The 23,396-nt window shown below is 48.4% G+C and overlaps 1 protein-coding gene across 3 annotated transcripts in view; it reads left to right on the forward strand.

Moving 5' to 3' along the window:
* The window catches only part of LOC139057383 (uncharacterized), a 62,674-nt gene that overhangs the window by 14,847 nt on the left and 24,431 nt on the right, over window positions 1-23,396 (forward strand). For all 3 annotated transcript variants that reach the window (XM_070535461.1, XM_070535463.1, XM_070535462.1), the window contains 7 exons: window positions 4,201-4,236; window positions 6,058-6,170; window positions 8,506-8,865; window positions 10,554-10,782; window positions 16,762-16,921; window positions 21,330-21,457; window positions 22,543-22,669. In XM_070535461.1, coding sequence (XP_070391562.1) covers window positions 6,140-6,170; window positions 8,506-8,865; window positions 10,554-10,782; window positions 16,762-16,921; window positions 21,330-21,457; window positions 22,543-22,669 — 1,035 coding nt within the window. In that variant the 5' untranslated portion in view covers window positions 4,201-4,236; window positions 6,058-6,139. The remainder of the gene's footprint in view (window positions 1-4,200; window positions 4,237-6,057; window positions 6,171-8,505; window positions 8,866-10,553; window positions 10,783-16,761; window positions 16,922-21,329; window positions 21,458-22,542; window positions 22,670-23,396) is intronic.

Here is a 23,396-nt window from a genome sequence, read left to right on the forward strand (position 1 = left end):
TACCACCGCATACCATCATAAAATAATCCTGTGACAGAAATAAAAAAATGGGAACAATGCAAAATTCGAAATATTGCCTTTAGGATATATCAAAGAAGGTAATGTCGAGAAAAATAACCATACAACAAAAAAAGCAATAAAGTGAAATTAGTACAGAATACTTAAACGGGGGATTCAGTGTAACAAGTGAACACTACTGTAGTACAGCGAACGATGAGACAGTAATGCTGCATCTTGCCACTCCAGAACGTGAGAAATGAATATGCAAGCCTCATATTAGTAACTTACATAAACATGAAAATTAACTGGAATGCACTGGAAGCTGCATTTGTGTAACAAAGGAAGCAATGCTCGTAATAAATAGTAAGTGTTTTATCTGAAAAACCCTGTACAAGAGGCAAAGTTGTACCTCTCTGGCAAAGACAAAGTTGCAACGAATAATTTGCAAACCAGCAAATACATTAATTAGCACACTGACATGTCACACTTTGCGCACATCTTCAGTCTCCTAAAGTAAACAAAAAAGCACTCTGAATGAGAAAAACGTTTAACACATGTAGCCCAGAGCAAATTCTTTGCCAGTTCCCCCACACTTTCACATCCAAAAACATTTGCCACAAAGTCCAGGCACAGTTCCACTGATGTTTACCAATTCACCCCCACTTTCACGTCCAAAAATATTTGGCACCCAGTCGAGGCAGAGCTTCATAGATAAACAGCTTGAGTGCACCCTACTGATTATTCTGCAGTCCCGCTGGAAATAGAACTGCCGCACAAGCTGGTAGTGGTTTAAATGTCGACACACTTGCTGCCCTGGACAGGTATGCTCAGATATCTGCACTGGTGCTCCGTTTTGTGAAGTAGACACATTGATGCACTACGCTGGTAGTTGAAATGTTTTGAATGCACAAGTATTGGCTTCACCAGAAAGACTTGCCCACATACCACCACTGGCATATATATGCACTTGCTCTTCACTCAGTAGCATTGAATTTAAAGTGTTCCCTATGTGGGAGCCATGTGTAAAACCGGCGTCACGCGACCACTCTCGATCGCCATCACGCCCGATCCAGATCGAAATTATCGATGCGACTGGCTCACTGTCGTAGCTTGCGCAAAGGAGCCAATCACGACCGAGAAATTCGATTTGTAACGGATTGGATAGCGGTTAAAAGAGCCCTGTGTGAAACCGGTATCAAATAATGCACAGGCGTACGCTATAGGAAAATGTGTTGCACAAGGACAAAGAACTGCGGCATGCCCTGCTGTGCGAAGCGCGCGAACAGAACACATATTAAAAAAAAAACCGCGCCAGCGCTTCGCAAACTCCACGCGCACACATTGCACCCGCACGAACTCGGCAGGCCGCCGACTAATTAAAGCGCGAAGGGCACATAGCGTAAATTCCGACACATGTCCCAAACGGCAAATAATCGTACTACCTGAAGCATACTCGACTCACGTACGCAGTATCCACAAGCGAGTTATGCAGCGTACGTGCTGTATCCATTCGCCAAGTAGTAAAATTGATAACAAGCACAAAGCTACAAGGGACTCAATACATTAATACCATTTGAGGCGTCAAATAAAATAGAGTTTGGCCGTTTCATATATTGGACACAATATATGGACACACGTGGTACCCCGTAAGACCATGAAATACCGCTCACGTGGGTAAAGGGGGCGAAAACACAATCGAGAACCTGAAGCGTAAACGATAAAAGCACGGTATATATGATGCACGCAAAATTCTGTAAGTGCGCTGTAGCGCGAGGGAAGAAAATAGGGCGAGCACTTGACCTCACCTTTTGGGATACCGTACTAGTACTGAATAATAAAAAAAGCCTGTTTGAACCAGTTATCTTGTCTGCAACCCTCTTGCTAAACGGGAGACTAAAATACCACGATGACGGCTCTATTGCGGAGATTGGCAAGGTGCGCACAGACAGCAATTTTGCCATCTTTCTTCGCATTCTGCAAAATGCTTTCTTGTTAGGATCACGCATTGCGGCCGATCCCGACGCTAGGGACACACAGGCACGATTTCTTCCTTCAAACTTTCGTCCTTATACTGCCCTTAACGCCTGAATTACAGCGTCAGTGAAAAAGGCGCCTCAAATAACATGACAATGAACTCGAAGAGCTGATTAGTGCCCTCCACTCGGCGCCCTGCAATTGAAAACACTACTGAATTCGAAATTAAAACTACACAAACAGATCGCACAACCCAAACTAATCACAGAATGTCGTTTTCTTGACGGCAAAACACTGCAACACTTACATGACAAAGGGCAGCGGCAGCACATTCAGAACAGCCGCAAACACACCACAGCGCAATGCGAGTGCGGGGACGCGACGACGCCATGACGACGCGACTATGCCCGGCTCGCCCGGCTGCCCGGCAACACGAATCACGTGGCCACCTTGGTCACATGATAACTAAAGAGATAGAGCGAGTCATATGAAGTCGTTTTCAAAACGTATTCACCCCTCGTTTTTAAGCTGCCTGGCTTCCAACGTTATCCAAACGTATTCACCCCTCGTTTTTAAGCTATCTTGTTTGGAACGTCTTTGATGCGTCGATTTTGGTCAAAAATCCGTTTCAGACGTTGAATCCCTTAATACGACGTTTTCAAGACTTTGTGTGCTACCTGGGCTGGAGGATCGCGTGATGCTTACGTCACGGGTCCCGCCTGCATTCTTTTTATCCTCTTCGCTTTTTTTGCGGCGCGTCGCACTTGCGCTGACGGCATCGCGCGTGAGCTGTTGTGATTGTCTCGTTTCGCGCAGCGCACGATTTTGCGTGCTGTTCACGAGGACACCTGACTAGCGGTTAATTTCAGCGCTACACTGAAGGCAGACACAAGCGGATCACAAAGCATGATCCCTCGCTGGAACACAGTAAAAAATGACATAGTTTCGGTGTCCGGGCGCGCGACTGCACGACGTGGGAACACAGACGAAAGGGAAGTACATCTCTGTTGCTGCGGTGCGAAGTAAAACAAAAAACGTGCAGGCATTCGCTTTGTGTGTTTTATTATTTCTCCAGGCTTTAAGTCGTCTATTCAAGCAACATCTTACACAAATAACAGACTTTGCCTTGAATAATTCTCGAGGTCACGTGTCACCGCGAGGAACGTCACAGTGCGAACACGTGTACGTGGGCGCACTAGCACGTGCACGTTATCCTCCAACATAAAACGCGGCGGCTGCCAGGAGAAAGGAAAACGGTGTTCGATTTGAAATTTAGAGGGTCCCTGAACCACCCCTCGGGCTTGGTGAAAAAACATAGTCCGCGGGTAGCATACGCTGTTGTGAACATCTCAGCCAAGTTCTGCTGTCGTACGCTGTCTGTGGAGCTCGCATGCGGAGCGCGAAGTCACCTTTTTCGCTAACGCTCTCGTTTCAAAAACCCCGTGATCCTCGCTCTTTTCTGTGTGCTTTATTTCGTTATAAAGCACACTCCAATACGCGGCTGCTATTGGTCGCTGCGCTCGGCTACACCGTGGCCGCCACGAGGTGCCGCCACGAGTCCAGTGGCTAAGCGCACTATGGCTCTCTGAGGACAGCCGCGTTTCGCTTACGTTTAGCGCGGCATAGGCACCAAATAGGAAATTTGAACTACGCGCCAATGTGACGTCTCCGCCGTAGCCTTCGCAGTGCAAGGCATTGGAGGAGGAAGGGTAGCACAGCTGAGGCCGTGTTTGATCGCCGATAACTCCGCCTCGGCTGAACGCATTCAAGTACTTTTTGCGGCAAAGTGGTTCTGAAATAGCCTATCTTCACTTCAAATGTCTTTCTCCAATTCGATAAAAAGTGGTTCAGGGCCCCTTTAAGATCTTTCCGCGGCGCATAGCGATGTAATACTTTGCAGATGCGATCGTTATCGCGCTTGTCAGCTCACTATGGCCAGACGTCCGCTTAAATCTAAGTACGTGGGCGGTTTTCGCATGTCACCCACATCAAATGCGGCCGTCGCGTGCGGATGTCGTACCCGTGACCTCGTGATCATCAACACAACACCGTGTAGCCGCTGAGATGGGCACTTGTGATGCGCACACAATGGAAGACGCGGGCGCAGCAGAATTCGCGCAGGTCTTTATAATTACAGTGGGCGCTCCTGTCTTAATTACCTTGCCTGTCAGGTGACGATTATGGCACTCCCTTCTCTGTCTAAATTTTTTGTTTTACATTTTGCAGAAAAGCCTAGCAGCGGGGACGAGTCGTTGTACGCAGGTTTGTATTTTGTTCTGATTATTCCATGCGTAAACGTTGCTGAACCATAAAAAAATAACACGCTCCAACTCATCGTCTTCAGAGCGCACTGAAAGTTGCTGAGATATTCGCCGTTGATCCTCACTCCTAAGTCTTCCCAGTTTATTGGCTTGAATACTTCTTCTAAACATGCAGGATCGACGGCGAATATCTCAACAACCTTAGGTTTGCAGATGACATTGTCCTGTTCAGCAACATTGGGGACGAATTACAACAAATGATTGAGGACCTTAACCGAGAAAATGTAAGAGTTGGGTTGAAGATTAATATGCAGAAGACAAAGATAACCTTCAACAGCCTGGCAAGGGAACAACAATTGAGAATCGCCGGATAGCCTCTAGAGTCTGTGCAGTAGTACGTTTATCTTGGTCAGAACTTACAGGGGAAGCTTATCATGACAGGGAAATTTACAGAATAATAAAAATGGGTTGGGGTGCATATGGCAGGCATTACCAAATCATGACTGGGAGCTTACCACTTTTGTTGAAAAGGAAAATGTACAATCATTGCATTCTATAGATGCTAACATGCTCGAGAACGAGTTAAGAGAACGAGTAAGAGAGCTCGAGAACGAGTTAAGAACCAGCAAAGAACGATGAAAAGAAAAATGTTAGGCGTAACGTTGAGAGACAGATCAGAGAGCAAACAAGGATAGCCTTGGTGTAGATCAGAGAGCAAACAAGGATAGCCAATATTCTAGTCGACATTAAAAGAGAAAAAAAATGATTGAATAAAGATTACGATACTCCCTAATGCGAATTGTGAGCGTAGCTGTATAGGTGTTTCCATTTCGCGATATATCTGATGGGGCGGACAGTGCGACTCGTGCAGCACGTTGCAAACGGAGCGAAGTGTCGGCGCGACTGCCTCGCTAATCGTGACGCGTGGGCGCAATTCACAGCAGCCACCGCAGACAGACCTACGCTCATGCAACGCTTAAGGCCCGTTTATAGTCCGACGTTATCGGCGCGCGGGCGAGCGTCGTTCGCGGTCAGTCACGCTACGTCGGTTGCGCTGCGCCAGCCGAGTTGCCATCCCCTCTATACTTCATCCGAAGGATGACGCCAACGCTCACCGCAGGAACGGGCACCCTTGGACCTGCGCTCTAAAAAAAATAGAGCTGGACACGACATGTAATCTGTAGGACGCAGTTGAGGACAGCAGAAAACTAGGTGGGATGATGAAATTCAGAAATTTGCAGGCGCAAGTTGAAATCAGCTAGCTCAAGACAGGGATAATTGGAGATCGTAAGGAGAGGCCTTCGTCCTGGCAGTGGACGTAAAAATAGGCTGCTGGTGATGACGATTATGATTGTAACTATACGGGCTTGTCGTTAGGTCATCATCTAATTTGTTCTAGCGCAGGCAGAACTACACGGCCATAAGAGGCACACGAGACAATACACAGCGCTGTGTGCGGTCTCGTGTGCCTTTTATGGCGGTGTCGTTCTGCCTGCGTTACAACAGACTAGAAGTCGCCTTCCTTCGATCGCAACCTTATGAGAGCTGTTGGCGGGATCTCGCAGTGAGCTGTCCTTCTAGCCACTGTCTCAACGCCTCTTACGTGACCATGACAGCGCGTGGAATTTTCCCGAAAACCAGCGGACAATTATTCCGACAACATGACAAGAAAGACGGCGACACACCGTGCTCACCTCACATATTAATTTCTCGTTCTCTTTCAGACAACCTGTAAGTACCTGTCGCAAATTGCGTAACTCAATAAATTCGCACGATCTTGGTGCCATCTCAAACGGCACTGAGGTCGTCCCGCGTTCCGCAGGCTCGTCTCCCCGAACAACGTAAGAACCAGCAAAGTCAGGAACGTTCTTCTCGCCTGCGTCGCATTAGCCTTGGTCGGATTCATGGTGCTGATGCTGACTGGCATCAGGAACAGTGAGTTCACTTCTCAGTTGCGGAAATTTTCACTCGCAGTGGTGCGAATCCACAGTGTTTTGTCTGATGTACCAGGTTATTTTTTTTTAATGTCGTTAAGAAGAGGACCATGACACCAATTTTTCGAGCTTGTATTTTGCATTACATATATGGTAAACCGTGCGTGTACCACGAAAAGGTCGCAGAATTTAAGTGCATTCGGTGATGTAGAAAACTTGTATTTGATATTTTTTTTTCATGTCGCAGGCCATGTTTTTGTGTACTTAAAACACTGGAAGTATATATTGCAGCCGCTGGAAATACGTCAGTGCCGCCATGCGTCGTTTTGTTCTTGCTTGCGGGTCTCGGCGGTTTGCTGCTGCTTCTTATCGCGCGAGTGAAGGAATTGCGGGCACAGTTCAACGAACGCGACGATGGTAGCGCCGTAGGGTGCCAGAACGTGCTGGGAAAGGCGTCTGATTTGGTTTCAGACTATTTCGAAGCAGACGAGACAGCGGTAGCCCCTCATTTCCTGACGTCACACAACCATGCCAAAATGGCGGTCGTACATGTCGGTGGGAGGCGTTTAGAAACAGCGATATCGAACGGAAATTTCGAGTTAAAATAAGCGCTGAAGCCCAGTTTGTGTGTGTGTATAACCGTATTGGGGCCCGGTGCTCCCAGTTACAATGATAAACTGAGAACAGTCGGACGACCGTCTTTTTAATAGAATCTCTTAAACATCATCTCTCGCAGATAGCACAATTGTAATATTTGAGCGGGTTTGCTCGTAGTAACTAATTACCTTAAGGCACACACTGCGAATTTAACCAGTGAGTTTTCCTGGCATATCCGCCTGAAAGACACCTTGAAACTAGTACATGCAGTTGTACTGTCAAGCTTGTGGTCAAATGCACTGTTTCACTTTTTTTTTGCGTAAGAAAATGCGTAAATGCGCGAAACAGGCGTTTTACAGCAAAGCTGTATAAGGCTAGGTTTCTGTTTCTTCCGCGTGCGTAGAAGAGGTTGCCGTAGACAAAGCAATCGTTATATATATATATATATATATATATATATATATATATATATATATATATATATATATATATATATATAAACCGACCATAAAGCGATGATCGCTATGGCAACAAACTAAAATAAAAGGCGGTACAATCAAGAAGTCACGTGTATGTGTCTTTTTTCAATAAGTATAGCAATCATCATACATATTAAATCAATATAGTCATCAATATAAACACACGTTCGCTGGTCATCCACCTTCACAGAGTGGAATGGCATTGAATGTTTTTTTTTTTTTTAACAACACGCCCTTTCACGCGTTGCAGGACAAAATTTCCCGGGAACATAACACCGTACAATTTGAGGACGCATATCTCGAAAGACATATACGTGTTTCAAGTTCCTATTTGCGAGCTCGCCTGCTCGAGAACGCGGGTTCGATCGCTGCCGCATTTCGAAGGGGTCGAAGTGCAACAACGGCCGTGTGCTTAGATTTGGATGCACGCTAAGAAACCCCAGGTGATAAATACTAAACCGGAGACCCCCACTACAACGTGCCTCATAATCATATATCGCGGTTTTGGCATGTAAAACTCAGCAATTATTTTTCGCTGCCTACAGATTGTAAATTGCAATATGTACTCTATAATAATTAGATAATTAAAAGGTCGATTAGTGAAATATTATTATGCAGTCAATTATGTATTTCAATTTCTTGCGCTATTTGGTGCAGGCAATATCCTCTTCTTCGAGGAAACCAGTTAAATGGTTAGAATTGTGTTATCTGCATAGTCACTTTTTTTTTACATTTCGTTAAGTAAAATATAACCATATATATAGCAGAAAAATCCATATATAGACAACACCTTCATCCGACGCCACTGACCTATAATGGCAATTGCACCTTTTTGTATATTTGCGGTGTCCCTCTAACATTTTCATTTAAAAGTGTGTTACAAGCGCAACGGCAGTTGTAACACGGGGCGCTGACTGTGCGGTGTCCCTTTCTATTCTTTTCGTCTTGCAAGACATCAGAAATTATCAGCGACGTGTTGGTTACATTACGAAGTGACCACAGTTGGACATGTGCCGGAGATGATACTTCCAAAATGTGCAAACTACATTACCAATTGCAACACACGAATATAGACTCAAGGGCCTCTCGTCACGTGGACTTGGCGTCTATACTGTCTGTAGTCCACCTCCTAGCTATTTCCGCAATGTTTTGGTCAGTCTGCAGCTTATGCGGATCATTGTGTGTGTGTTGTGTGTGCGAAGCCTTGAGGCGTTGCTTGCATGGTCCTCCCTGTCTCTTCTCACTATTCACCCCGCCTAGCGGAAAAGATGGGCCAGCAGGCTCCGGACCAGAACACCGACCTCGGTGCCGACACGACGGAGAAGAGGGACGCCGTCTGGTCGCGAAGACTCGGCAGCAGGCGTGGTGTCGACGACGCAGCAGCTCGCGACGGAGAGGCCGCGCCGACGGTCGGGGCTACGGCCGCGCTGCCCGGGCCTTACTCGCTGTACGAGGACGGAGACGCGGTCGCCCCGGTGACCGGCTTCGCCAGCACCGAGGTCGTCGCGACCACCACCGCCACCACGACGGCGAGCACGGCAGAGGCTGCCACAACCATCACCGCCTACGATCGCACAACTGACGTCGAGGGTGGAACGGTTCTGATTGAGCGGCGAAAGAGTAAGTGTGGTGCGGAGCCATAGCTGACTGATTGATTTCAATTTATTATTCAGACAAATAGAACATACAGAGTTTCCAAATTTGGTTGGACCCATAGCCAAAGGCAAGTTGCAGGTTTTTGATTGTTTGTTTGTTTGATTGATTGATTGATTGATTGATTGATTGATTGATTGATTGATTGATATAGCTGACGAAAAGGGTAGTGGAACAATTTGACGAGATCTCGGGACCCTAGTCTACAGGGTTGAGCCTCAGTGAGCCTGGTTTCAGTGTACCGTCAGGTGCGACGGAATTCTCGCATCTGCAGTTATATGTCATGTATACAGGCGGTTTGGTAATGATATAAACGCGCCAATACGACAGAGAACTATAAAGCAAGGAACGTTTGTTTCATTGTGTTTCATTTCCATTTGTTAGGACGGCCCCCAAAAGACGATGCTGTCTGCTATATTTACGCATGAAGAATGGCCTGCATCGGTCGTTTTCGCAAACTACCCGTTAATCAAATCATCTACAATGCTGTATGCGTGTCTCGGATTTACTTGTCGGCGCGTTTGCGTGTTCACCATCGAAATGACGGCATAATCTGTTTTGCCTGTTGATTGTCTCTGTGCCACTGGGCGTACCTTGCTCAATGCGTCGAGTCTTGTCAAATCTCTGAAGCTGCGCAGCATCGGGTCGAGCAGTCCTGCAGGACTGCTGGCAGAACCCAACCTCTGGTTTGTTCTTACGCGCGTTCGAAATTATCTTGAATATCAGAAGAACGTTGGAAGCAACGTGCGGTTGTTCAGCTATGTTTTTCCGCAGAGGAGTTTACATTGACTGTACTGCAAAATGGCGTCAAATTTTGCAGCTTGATTTTTGTCGCTATGTATATATTCGTTCTGAAGCAACTGTACTGTGCAGCCATTGCGCTCGCGCTGTTCTATTGTTTTCGAAAGTATATATTTGCACTGAGCTCAACCAGTGCCAAGGGACGAAAGAAAAACATGCTTAGGCGGAAATATCTGCTGCTTTTTCAGGCTGAGTAAAGACATTTGTCCGGAAGCATTTTCGGAGTATCGAGACGTATATGTGGTACGACACGAAATTTACCGATAATGGACAATAAAGAGAGGACATATCATGAAACGATGAATCGTAAAAAGTAAGCAGACGTCAGCTGCAGTCCCCAGTTTACCATTAGTATATATTAGTATACAGTATATAGGCAGGAGTAAACCTTTCGAAAATTTTTCTGTCAATTTGGACCAGTTTCTTTTTTTTCCGCTAAAAAAAAATTGAAATTGAAATTTGTTTTAGGTGAGAGGCACGTGCGGACGTCGAGTGATAGCTTCCCTTCTGCCACAACGTTCCTCACGTGCCCTTTAGGAAGACAGCGCCCGCCGTTAGCCGATCAGCACCCGATTAGAGAATAGATCAGCGTAAGGCCGCCGGTTTGGCCAAAACAGAGCCCTATTGCGTATCGAACCGCGGGAACTGCGTTAGTAATTTATATTGTTACTTTTGCATACGACAATTGCGAAGCGTAAAGGAAGGGCTAGGCAGGGCAGGGCAGGGCAGGGCAGATCAGATCAGAACAGGCACATGTCAAAGGCGGGCGGGCAAGGCGTGAGACTTGCCGACTATAGCTTGCTGCAGGCAACAGTTTCGTGTATTGACGTGCTCCTTGTATATTACAACGACAGTGAAGCGCCTGGACCCGATGCCGTTGATGTGCGTGTTCGGCGGGAAGGAGAGGTCACAGTCGCCGCTGCCCGAGGACGGGCTGTGCGACCTCGCGTACTTCGACTGCTTCTACCGAGCCGGCCTTCTCGACACGTTCGCGCAACGGAGGCACAGCGTCGCCTTCGAGCGCTTCGTCGCGGCCGCTGCCAAGTACCGCCTCACCGAGGTCGGCGTCGCCGTCGCCTCCGAGTGAGCGCTGTAGGGGTTGAGGACGGGCTTCGGGATGAAAAAACTTGGGAGGGTTTTTTTTTACATTATTTACAATGAGACGTCAATGAACAGTCGTACAGTCATTACGGGCCGGCAGCAACTCGGACGCTGCGGCCCGCGGCAAGAAGTTCGGGAGAGGTGAATCAGAGAATGCTCTACGAATCCTGGAATGCTCTACGATGCTCCCGGTCTCTCTTTTTAAGCCCTTCGATCTCTGGAAGACGCGTCATATTTGGCCAATGGGAGAGTCCGCTCAGATGACGCCATTTTCGGCCAATGGTAGCGCCCGTGCAATGGTGTCATACCCGGCGAAGAGAGTCGCCGCTTGGTCCCCCTGCGGTCTTGCCTTGCTGACTTACACGCCGTCAGATGAGCCAGGTGGGGGCGACGGCGGACCAAGGCGGGCAGGGTGCCTTACTTTCACGGTGCCTTACTTTACTTGCAACAGTGCCGGGCTATCCCCTCGCTTTCTGGAAGAGTCAAGCATTGAATAGCTCCACCGGCGGCGTACGAAGTCGGGGCCTTCAGCTTGTTTGCACGTGCGCGCCTCTGGAGTGAGGCCTCCGTGCTCCTGCATTCCTTACTTAGCAGTGGCGCGATTCGATGTGGTCTCCAGATCTCGAAGTAGGCTCAGGAAACGGCCCCGCGTTTGAGCGCGCGCGCTTCGCGGCTATCGCTCAAACTCGTTCGTCGTCGTCTTTCTCGGTGTGGGCTGCACCGACTATTCAAATATTTCCTGCGAAAAATTCGCGCGAGAACCGAACTGGCGCCGACTGGAGTGCATCGGAGAGGGCATTCACTTCAGCGATCTCGATAACAGAACTTCGAAGCTGAAAAAAAAAAAAAACTGTCCTGATCCGTGTCATTGCGAACCCGTGGGGTGCTGTTCTGGACAGTGTCGAATTTCGCCATGTTGGGGTTTTGTGAGCCGCATTGGAGCTGCCAAGAAGCCGAATTCAGCAATATGGCGGAATTTGCGATTGCCAGAATGGCACTCCCAGCATCCTTGCATACGGGGAATTCGCTTTGCCATGAGAGCTAAACTTGGCATGCATTGCGGCACGGGGTCGAATTGTTCAGCAGGTTTTGAGCGACCGAAGCTTGACACGAATGGATTCTTTTTTTTTTTCGAAATCACCAAATTGGATGAAATTTCGCCTCTAGATAAAATTCTTTCCATTGCATCTAAACGTACTCATCTATCATTCAGAACATGATAATCGTCACCGTAGCATCTAGCCATGGTTCTTAGAGTGGACGTTCGGTCGCGGGATCGAATCCCGGCCATGGCGGCCGCATTTCGATGGGGGCGAAATGCGAAAACACCCGTGTACTTAGATTTAGGTGCACCCCAGAGGGTCGAAATTTCCGGAGTCCTCCACTACGCCGTGCCTCATAATCAGAAAGTGGTTTTGGCACGTAAAACCCCATAATTAAAAAAAAAAAATTAAAAGAGTTGACGTTACAGATAGCTCTGCGTGAATTTTCTAGTGACTCTAGCTACCAGGTTAGTGCCATTGATTTTGTTGAGTGCCCACTGACGATTATGGATAATGTGTATCATCCTGATATATATATATGGCATGGTTAGACAAGCCGATGCAAAATTAATAATCGTGTTGCATATCACTATAGAAAGTTCGCAACTTTCACGGCCTATAGAGGGCGTCACCTGGCTGTCCGGGATATTAAGAACTAGAGTAGTCAATGCAGTGCTGCGGTTGTCTTGTTCAGTGGCATGTTGTTTTGCGTCGTCATCTTCTTTATTCTATGTCGTCTTGTTCAAATGACTCTTCAGGTCACACGCCCACTGTCGTTAGCCTGCGTAATGGCTCACATTGGGCGAGCAGAACACAGGATTCGAAGCATGCTTGAAGGCGAGGAAGTCCTAAACGCTGATCGTCTTGCCTGCTGCGGCATAAAAGCGTGCACGTCGACGTCCGTGACTGTTGAAGGCCTTTGCGTGCAAACTTCGCGGCTTCGAAGCAAACCACACGAGCTGTGGTTTCAGTTTTACCGCGACGGCGTTATAAAGAGAAGTGGCCGTGCTTTGTCTTCGCTATTCTATTAATTCGACCGCTTTGAACGGGTACCACGACCTTTTATACGGTGTGAGGCTCTCTGCCAGTTGTTACTTGGACCGCTTGAACAAGACGCCGTGTCGGGAAAAAAAAAATCTTCCTGGTGTTGCGCGACCCAAGTTCTTTACATCGACGGCGTGAAAAGCAGCCCTAAAGCAGCGTTCTGTGAGCAAAAAATTTCTTGTCTAGTTATCCCTGCCTGTGTTCACAAAGTTAGATATTGAACACGAGAAGTAAACAAAAAATCATATCTGACCACTTTTGCGAGCTCATACGACAACCGTTCACACTTGTAATTTAGTTATTGCGCTTTATGCGTGTTGTGCAAGCTACAGTTTTGCGGTAGTTTTACAGCCTGCGTCAGTCCTACCGCGTGATACATAGCCGATATTTACCGGTCCGCGGCAATGCAGGCTTCATTGTTCCAGTTATGTTTATAAAATAATATACACGCAAATCAGCTGAGGGTTCGCTACGCGAACACTGCACAGTAGTATAACGTTTGTTGGACCACGATTTGTTACCTTACGAGTGCAATCAAGCGCGCCTGTGCACACGTTGCAGCCGCGCATCGAAGTGGCAGACGACGACAAGCACGGAGTTCCAGGTGCCTCTATGCCTGCGTCACTTTGCTTCGATGCACAAATGAGAAACTCATCTCTCTGTTCAAAAATGGTGGAATGTCAAGCCGGCGTTGCAGAGCACGAACGCATGAGCGAGAACAATAAATTTTGAAGCAGGTATACAAGGCTTCACGGAGGATGTTTGCGCTCCAACGTAGCCGTAAAGGCATGACTGGCAAAAACGCAAGCATCAATCATCCTACAACGTATTTGACTTAAGATTGTGCATTATTTATTTCCCTGCACAACATATAGTGCTATGCCTGCGTCTCTATGCAGGTGCGTCTATTCGCGATTTCAAGTGCTCGAAATCGTCACTCATCTATCGTATTCCACAAAACGTCCTCCGGCATGAAGTGCGCACTGCAAACCTTCATCGCTTCTGTGACAGCTTTGCCGATCCGCAGCTTAATAATCAATTTCTTCCTCATGGACGCAGCCGGTGGGGAATAGTGAAGGCTCACATCACCTACCGCAGAACTTTTGCATTGCGGCACTCAGCGAATACGGTTACTTATATGTTTGCTCATTCTGAGCACGTTAGGTGTCCTTCAGTATCCCATGGGAGCTTTGAACGCGTTAAAACATCATCCAAAAGTGAAAGGAAAGCGTAGACAACACCAATACGCTGCGCGAACGGGCGGCAGCCAGCGGCGAGTATACTCTTTCGATTGTTTCCGGCCGCCGCCGCAGGACGGCGCCACCATCCGTAAAAGTTGCGAATACACGTAAAATTGCCGCGCGACTGGCCGCTCGAGGCACTGTACGTGTATGCGCGGGTTTCTTTCACGCTCGCAAAAACACTTTTATGTAGCGCGTACCGAGCAACAGAAAGCTGTATCGCGAGTTTTTCATGTTGCTCTACAATGTTCTCATTGGTGCTTTTCATTTAATTATAATATTGGAGAGGTTTATTAGTTAATGGTCTAATTACACAACTAAGCGGCATTAAAAATTAATCTGAGTATCTTTAAGCGACGGCAAACAACACTGCCTCGGTTATCTCCAGCTACGTGGCATTTGCATGTTTTTAAATTGTGGTGCATGAAAGTTCGGACACCCTGTATATGCATACACGGCGCGTTTTTTTTTTCTTGTTAACAGATTTCTTTATTATTTACCAGTGGCATTTGGCTCAATTCTACTTCTTGAGCAAGATTTATATGAGAAACAGACATTATTTGCATGAGAAACCACAGTAAATTTATGACCAATTTTATTTTTAATTATAGGGTTTTACGTGCCAAAACCACTTTCTGATTATGAGGCACGTCGTAGTGGGGGACTCCGGAAACTTTGACCACCTGGGGTCCTTTAACATGCGCCTAAATCGGGTGTTTTCGCATTTCCCCCCCATCGAAATGCGTCCGGGTCGCGGAATTCGATGCCGCGATCTCGTTCTTAGCAGCCCCCCCCCCCCCCCAACACCATAGTCATTATATGATCTCGACCGGGTCAGGTGGGCCTTCACCAGAGGAATCAAAAAACGACGAAGAAGCCGGGCATAGCGAGGATGAAAAAGAAAAGTTGAAAAAATTGTATTCCCTTCATAGGTACGTAGATGTGACTCTCATCTGAGTCTCGAGCGCCCTCGTTAACACGTGGGCCAGCAGTGGCGGTCAAGTCGGCGTCCACCCTTTTGTGCCACCTTGTAGAAAGCCGCGGGTGAGCGGGGGGGTTCGCAACTTCTTGCCCTTTGGTTTGCCGTGCGTCCTTTTGTGTCAGTTCTGAGAAAAGAGTGACTTCGTCCTTGGGTTTCTTGACCTTGGATTTCTTCTATCCCTTTGTATCAGCTCGGGGAAAAGCGCGTCGTCGATTCGGAGAAGAGGGCTATCATGCCCACTGTTAAGAATGGCGAGCTACAAGACAAAATTGCCACCCAATTACGACAAAGGGGCAAGACGCGCATTCCGCACTCTCCGTCGCTACAGGTAGGAGGCGTTCGAAGAACCGGCCTTTGCGCTGTTAAGAATGGCGAGCTGCTAAGCAAGATTGCCACCCGATTACGACAAGGGGGGCAAGACGCGCATTCCGCACCCTCTCCGTCACTGCAGCTAGGAGGCGTTCGAAGAAGCGGCCTTTGTGCTGAAAACCGCTTCCTTCCTCCAGCCCCATCGACATTGTGACGGGATGAGTTCGGTGTGTGAACAATGGTTTCGGAGTTCCCCAACGTGGACCTGATATGACACGCATGGACAAGCTGCCGTGGGGAAGCCGTATTTTGGTGCTTCTCACGCTTCGGCGTGACGCAAAACAACGAGCTACCCTCGATCGGCACCGATACTTCCCGGAACGGCACCCCCCCAACGCCGTCGTTTGGGCATCGGAATGTGTGTGCCTTTGTGTCTGTAAACTGATCTGCAGAGCAGCGGCGAGTTGGTGATGAGTAAACGAACAGTCGCCGCCTCGTATGGCCGGCGGATCGAGTGTATAAAAACTGTGGTTGTGCGAATGCTGAACACACTTCTCTTGAGCAGTCATGTTAGACTGAGTCACTTCTCTCATGCAGTCATGTTGGACTGATACTCTTTTTCTCAAGCAGTCATGTTATATTGATTTGATTTCTGTAAATAAACCCTTTTCCTCGTTCTCGATGAGAAACAGTTCTTCACTTCGTCAACGATCTCAGCGTAAATAAGTTGGACGACGGCATGGGCCAGCTACCTTCGAATTCATGCCGTACTCCAATCTTGGCAAAGGACCACGAGCGATGGGATTGAGCCCCCAATCCTGACACCACGTGGCGAAGCCCGCCTGAACACCTCTCACACCCGACAGGTCGATCATAGCACCACTAAGCAACCGCGGCGGGTTATGACCAATTAACAAATTATTGCCAATTAACTTCTAAACTTATTAATTTGGGGCACATATTGCAATCTTAGAATTATAGCCGGCGATTTGGAATGTCAGATGCACTTGGAACGAATTTTGAGTACGACGTCTCAAATTTTGAGATATACGTTCTCAAAGTTTGCGACAATATGCATCGGCGTTCCAGTAACTTTTGAGCTTCAATGTGTTAAAGAGGCGTTTTGTTAGAAAAGTAGATGGAACGACAGTGGACTTTCACCGCAAGTTTGACTACATCTATATTGAAGTCATTGTTTCGCTTCAAAATTGGTTCCAAGTGGGTGTAATTGTGAAGTTCATTAGCGGAATCTTGTTAATTAGTCAAACTGCATTTTGATTTTCAGTGTAGGTCTGCTCACGCGCATGCACTAACTCGGTCACATGTGTGCCTTCCATGCCAGGGGGAACAGCAAGGCGCAAGAGGAGCTGAGCTCGCCCAATACGTGGGCCAGCCTGCGCCAGCTGTGGAACAAAGGCGTCGTCCACTTCGGCGTGCTCGACTTCGAGGTCACCGAAGGCACCACGCCGGTGCACGTGGACCACATCTTCGACCTCTTGTTCGTACGTGCGTTCCGGGCGTGACTGCGTGTACCGCAGCGTGGTTTTTAACGCTGCGGGACCAAATCTGTCGCCCCTCACTGGTCTGCCACGTGTTCCTCGGAGCACTCATGCACAACCCTTATGTACGAGAAAACTAATGGCGTTTTTCACTGGTCGATCTGGAGCAGCCGCCGAAATCCTCGAGCGAGCGCTCGGGTTTCGCGAATCCGAATCGGCCAGCGGAGCGCAAAAATGCTCCGTGGGGGATCACACAGGAAGTCTGCGTGCACGTCTCACAAACCGGTTCCGGAAACCATGCCCGACTTCTGCTCTGTACGTTTCCACGGCAACCAAACTCACCGTCCCCCGTGCCTAATTTGACCGCGGCAATCGCAGAGTCCGTCATTTCCATGTCGCGCCCGCAAGGATTATGCATGGACAACGTGCATAGAAGGCTTCGTACAGCACCTGCGTCACCTAGTAATGGCTGTCGTCCGAGCTTTCATCGCTAAACGCGAGCTCTTCTGCAGCAACGAACGCAGCCATTTTGCGAAGCAACACAATGTTGTGCGTACCAACCGGTACTGATTTCGCTCGAAGACGGAAGTGACGCGAGCTATTTCCGCCCGAATCCGCGCCTCGGCGGCGGAGCAAGTGAGAGCGATCCGGCGCGGAGCGAGTTGATCCGAAACGACCAGTGGAACGCGCGAACCCGCTCCAGATCGACCAGTGAAATTCGGATTCGTTGCCACGGAGCAAGAAATCCTGCTCCGAATCGACCAGTGAAAAACGCCATAATATATGAGAGGACTGTTGAGGGGTATTCGGATGTTGAGGGTTCGCCGCATGTTGCCAGATCTTATAGGTTTGTATGCATATCTACATATTTGAAACAGCTGACCAGCACCGCTTCCGAGCATGGAGTGTGGACATATAGTACATACACATCTTGTGTCACGTTTCTTGTTATGTTTCTCGATGGTGAGAATCGACGTCGCATGCCATCTGCAGCGTCCACTAAATTGCTGTTTGCGGGAAATAACCCATGTACTGAATACGTAGGCCACGTTAACTTTTCCGATTCGACAATGGGGTCGTATTCTCGGTCGATCGCTTTCGGGGATATAATCTTCAGCGCCCTTCGATTGGCTGAGACAGTGGCAGTGGACGGGAATAAAGGGACGACACATCCCCAAGCTCCGTTAAAGGAATGCCGACGTGACATTTTCGACTCCTCAAATCTTGCCCTAAAGAAAGCTGATACGACCTCGACCGTGTGAGGTGCGTCGTCACCGCAAGAATCAAGAACCGACGATGAAGCCGAGCATCGTGAGGATGAAAAAAAGTAGAAAAGAATGTATTCACTTCATTCTTGCGCGTTTGTGACTCTATCCCAGTTCTCGAGCGGATCTCAGAAACACGGGAACCCGCCGTGGTAGCTTAGTGGCTATGGTGTTGGGCTGCTAAGCACGAGGTCGCGCGATCGAATCCCGGCCACGGCGGCCGCATTTCGGTGGGGGCGAAGACACCCGTGTACTTAGATTTAGCTGCACGTTAATGAACCCCAGGTGGTCCAAATTTCCGGAGTGCCCCACTACAGCGTGCCTTATAAACAGAAAGTGGTTTTGGCGCGTAAAACCTCATATTTTTTTTTCGTTAACACGGGGCGAGGACAGTCTTAAATGACCCCTCTTTCCCTCGTTGAGGGAAAGCGTTGGCCAAGCACAAAGAGCCCTCACTGGCAGTGGCGTAGCAACAGGGGGGGCCGGGGGGCCGTGGGCCCCGGGTGCAAGGGGCCAGAGGGGAAGGGGGGCGGGGGAGGGTGTCATATACGTCTGAAGACACCCTTCTTTCCGCCGGCTACACTCCGGGGTGGGGGTGACAGAAGACCTACGGGCCCCGGGTGCCAGACGACCTAGCTACGCCACTGCTCACTGGTCTTCCACGTGTTCCTCGGAGACGTGCACCTGTCCTCATCGTGTCACAATTGGAGGGAACCACCTGTTGTCGTTGCTTTTTCCGGGAAATTCTCAACGAGGAACCTTTAGTCGATAAGTGGCCACTCCGTGACGGTCAGGAGAGCGACGTTGCTTCCTTGAAGCGAAGTGAAAGAGAAGGCGATGACATCGCCGGTGGGGCATTCCTCCCCGAGCTTCTTGGAAAACTTGGGGAACACTTGGCAGGTCGATCACCCCAAGGCTAATGGACTTCCAAACCGCTGAAAAATATACTGGCAAGTCTCACAGCGACCTAGATGATTTACTATTCGTGCTTTCCAGATACGCTAGCGCCGCCGCGGCGATTTTTTCGGAAGCCGGGAGGGGGTGATGGATTTTCCGCTCACGTGGTGTCTGCAGCTGTGTTGGCGTTTTGCTACTCTTCGACATGAAAAAAAAAAAAAAACAGTCGACGAGGGAAGAGCAACCGCATGTGCAGTGTGCCGCAATGCGCAAATCGTTCAATATTGGGAAAAGTAAGCCTGCACCAATTTATAAAAGAGCAAAAAAGAACGGAGGAAGTTTTGGGCGGTCAAGCTCCGCATCGGGAAGAAAATCAGAGAAGAAATCGTATGTAGGGAGCAGTTCAACAAAGAAGACTTCTTTTGGGGCCACCTTAGAGAGTGTACTTGACTGTTGCGCTGCTCTCAATGATTTCATTTGATTTTAGTTGCGAGCTGAATGTGAAACTTGCCTTAAAGACGAGTTGAAGCCCTCACGAAAGCGGCTGAAGAGACACGCCGTGCCTTCGCAAAAGATCACGCGGCGGTCCCACAAGGCAACAGCAGCGGGGCTGGCCGAAGAAAGCCCTCCACAGATTCCGATGTAAATTTAAGTACGGAAGTGTCACCGTTCAATAAATTTTCTGCCTGCACTCGCGCTGTTTCGGTAAATACTCTGCGACGGTGCCTGACGCTGCGTCGCGACCATTGCAATCTAGGTCGTTCCGCGTGGGAAGGAAGCAGGCGGTGAATGCACAAAGCATTCGCTTCTTCTTTTTTTTTGGCCGTGGCGAAAGGTGTGTGCCGATCGAAGGTCGTGCGCAGGCGTTTCTGATTTTTTATTTGTTCTCTACTATGACAATATTGCACGAAACAAGGGCCAGGACTGCGTACCTGAAGCGGTCATCGACGAAGACTGCGCGTGCGAGCTTCCCTACAGCACGCGAAAGCGCTAATCGCGCTGGAAACGGGGCGCGCTGGCACACTCATCGTCCCGCTCATATATTATAAATCGACACTACTGAAATGTTTCCGTGTCATCCGGCATTTTTAACAAGCATTTCCCAACTAAGCTGGTGCACGGAGCCATGTACCTCGTCTTGAATGCACACATAGCGGCAAGGGGGGTACTGCGCTTTGTTTGCATCCGAGCGCTACCGATTAAGTGCTTGGTGTCAATTCTCGTACACCGCGTATAGATTACAAAACGTAAGGAGAAATAGTGACCTCTACGGCGCAGGTTACATCGCAGACATTTACATTTATTGTATGCGGCGGGCCACTTACGGCGCGCTTGTCTGCAGGCAAAGTCACTCGACCTGGACAGCCGCACTTTTCGTATCTCGTATACCACGCCATATTATATGGCCAGCGTTAAACGTAGCCTCTCCTTCGACATCACATCTCTGCGTGCCCTTAGCAAGGTCAAGGATCGCGCTTAGAAATACCAGAGGCCCGTAGGCCACCTGCTTCTGCAGGTGCGCACGCTTTCGTATCGCCCTTATCACCTCTATCCCTGCCATATTGAAACGTTCTCCGCGCCACCTATAGGCGCTGGAAAGTGCGATAGCTCTCTTCGAACCAGTTTTAATTCAGTTCGTTCACCTTTATGTCAGCTTCAGGGAAGAAACCCGAGCGTGATAAAATTGATAAATGACGTGATAAATGACGAGATAAAATTAGTGTTAGCCGCCGCCTAACTAGCCGGCGTCACCCCGTGCAGTCGCAGTGTCAGGGCATGATACAAAGACGTCATGACGAAGAACGTGGTTATGCGCTAGCAGAATATCGTGACGTTTCAGCATCTCCTGCGTGAAATCATCATGACGCATACATCTAGGGAACGGAACCAAAATTGGTTCGTAGAAAAAAAAATAATTTAAGATGCCTTGAAGCGAGCCAGTATTTCTTTTACTCTATAGGTGGCAAGGCTTAGGACCTTTATCTAATGTCTTTATCTTTATGTATAAAAAAATGTCGATGTGCCAATACTTCTTTAGCGCCACGTATCATAGTTCATGATTGTATCGACAGAACACCCATCGCACCAGCGAGGCAGTGCGCTTGAACTTCAACGTTACGCATGTGAAAGTGAAAACACTCTCGATGTGTGATCTATCGAGAAAGAAGCCTATTGCTGTACTCCCCGTTACGACTGAAATAATCCCTTTGTTTGTTCGCAAACACTACCTGCGCCTCTCTTGCATGCAGCTTCTCAGGGAAGCGCAACTCCGTTTGACAACACGGAAGTTCGACCAATGGCCCTACCTGGCGCTGGGCATAATGTTCCTAGAACGAAGCGACAATGAACTCTTCCGTACCTTCATTCACCACGTCGGGTAAGATGAGAGCACGCACGTTTATTTACCGCATCAAACTCCGAAGCGTGTATACTATAGATACCTATATGGGAACATTTCTTCATTTCTTTTAGCTTCAATGTTCTCTCGAATCACGCTCTGCAGTGGACTGCACCTGAAAGAACAACTCTGTGTTTTTGTGTAATGTGAAATTAGTTACTACATTTTTCGTTAACATTTAAACATCGAAAAAAAAAAGGGAGAGCAACTTCAAGGGACCTCGCGTGACGTCACAGGTGGCCCAGTTAGGTTATGTGTGACTGCCATTTCGAATTTTGTGGGTAACCCAGCGGCTTCAAGCTGGAAAAAAATGTCGCCTAAATAAAGGCCTACGGTAAACGAAGACTGTAAGAGATACCAAAGGTATATACAGTACACTTAACGCGCGATTAGTGAAATTGTCCTACACATCTCTCGAAAAGCAGAGGCAGCTAGGAGGTGCGCGTGACCTCGTAGGTGTTCATAATGCAATGGCGTTACGCTACCCATTTTCCAGTGCCTTCGCCTTCATATATACTTTCACGTTCCTTTAGCGAATTAGGTCTAGGATGTCGTAACGAAGATATCATTTTCTTTTTCGGACTTCCTTTAGTGGTCCGATCGGCTCTCCGAGACGTCATATCGAGGATCACGCTGTTGTGACAGGCGGATGATAAGAAAGGAATAGAGTCGAGCGAAAGGAAAAACTCCATTGCAACCTAGCTTTCTTTGGCGCGATTCTATATTACTTTCTTTTCAACTAGCGTTAGCGGCCGGTCCGCGATGTCGGTGACAACGTGATCATAGCGCCACTCGGACCACTGGCAAAGTGCGAAAAAGGAAAACAAGTGGAATATAGACGTTACGTCATACGGAATCTGCTGGTGCAACCGTAGTTTTTGAAAGCAGCCGCCCGAGGGCCCTCACGGCCGAACGAGCACCTATCACGTCATGACGGGTCAATTACTGGGCGATGCACGCAGCGTATAATTTAGAAGTTTAATAGGGGAAAAAAAGAAAATAGAAAGAGAAGAATGTTTTGGGTGTTTTACACAGCGCGCTTGAAAGTTTCGATTGTTTTGCAGCCAGACGCGGGTGCAGTTGCTGGTGCTACGCACACACCTGTCCGGACGCGATGATACCAACCCCGAGTGCACCATTACGGGATCCAGCACATGGGGAGAGCCACTGGCCCGATACCACCCGAACATTGTGAGCGCAATGTGACCCATAATATCAGCGGCTGCCGCCAAAGTCAGCGCGCTGAGCGTGATGCTCCGCTTTGAAACTATTACCATACTAACATAGCCCATCTGCAACAAAGCAAAGTTTCACGGAGCTGTTTGTCTTATTACGACGGTCCTTTTTCGCGTACAGTAAATACGGGAAAGTCTCAAACGGCGCGCCGTTCCCTCGACGGTATGCACTAACTGCCGCCGATGAAGACTGTAGGCGTTTGGGCCTTACTCGCTGGCCGTGGGTGTCGCCGGTTACGAAGAAGCTTCTGCTAGCAATTGAGCGCATAGTATTTTGCGAACTCTTTAATGCAAGCATGAATATTAAGAGGCTAAATGAAAAATACATTTTGACATCTGCACTCCGTCGGCAAAAAAGAGCAAACCAGACGAACTTCGTCGCATGGTGGTCGCTCCGCGCGGCCCGTCGGCGACACCAACTGCCCTCGGATGGTGTGTTTCGATCACTTAGTACTGGGTGCTGATTGTCGTATACGAGGCGCACTTTCGACATCGCTTCATAATATTTATTATAATTACATGTCAGCGACAACTGAGTGACGCCACTGCGCTTTCGCAAGCGCTGTTCGACCTCGTCCATCTTGAGCTTTGCACATTCCGGCAAAATGCGGCTGCCTTTAAGGGTGTATCGAAGCGTGCAGGCCGAAATAAGCTCGCGGCGCTGGCATATAGCAATTCAGTAG

Source organism: Dermacentor albipictus, chromosome 3, assembly GCF_038994185.2.
Source record: "Dermacentor albipictus isolate Rhodes 1998 colony chromosome 3, USDA_Dalb.pri_finalv2, whole genome shotgun sequence".
In the NCBI taxonomy this organism is placed as follows: Eukaryota; Metazoa; Arthropoda; class Arachnida; order Ixodida; family Ixodidae; genus Dermacentor; species Dermacentor albipictus.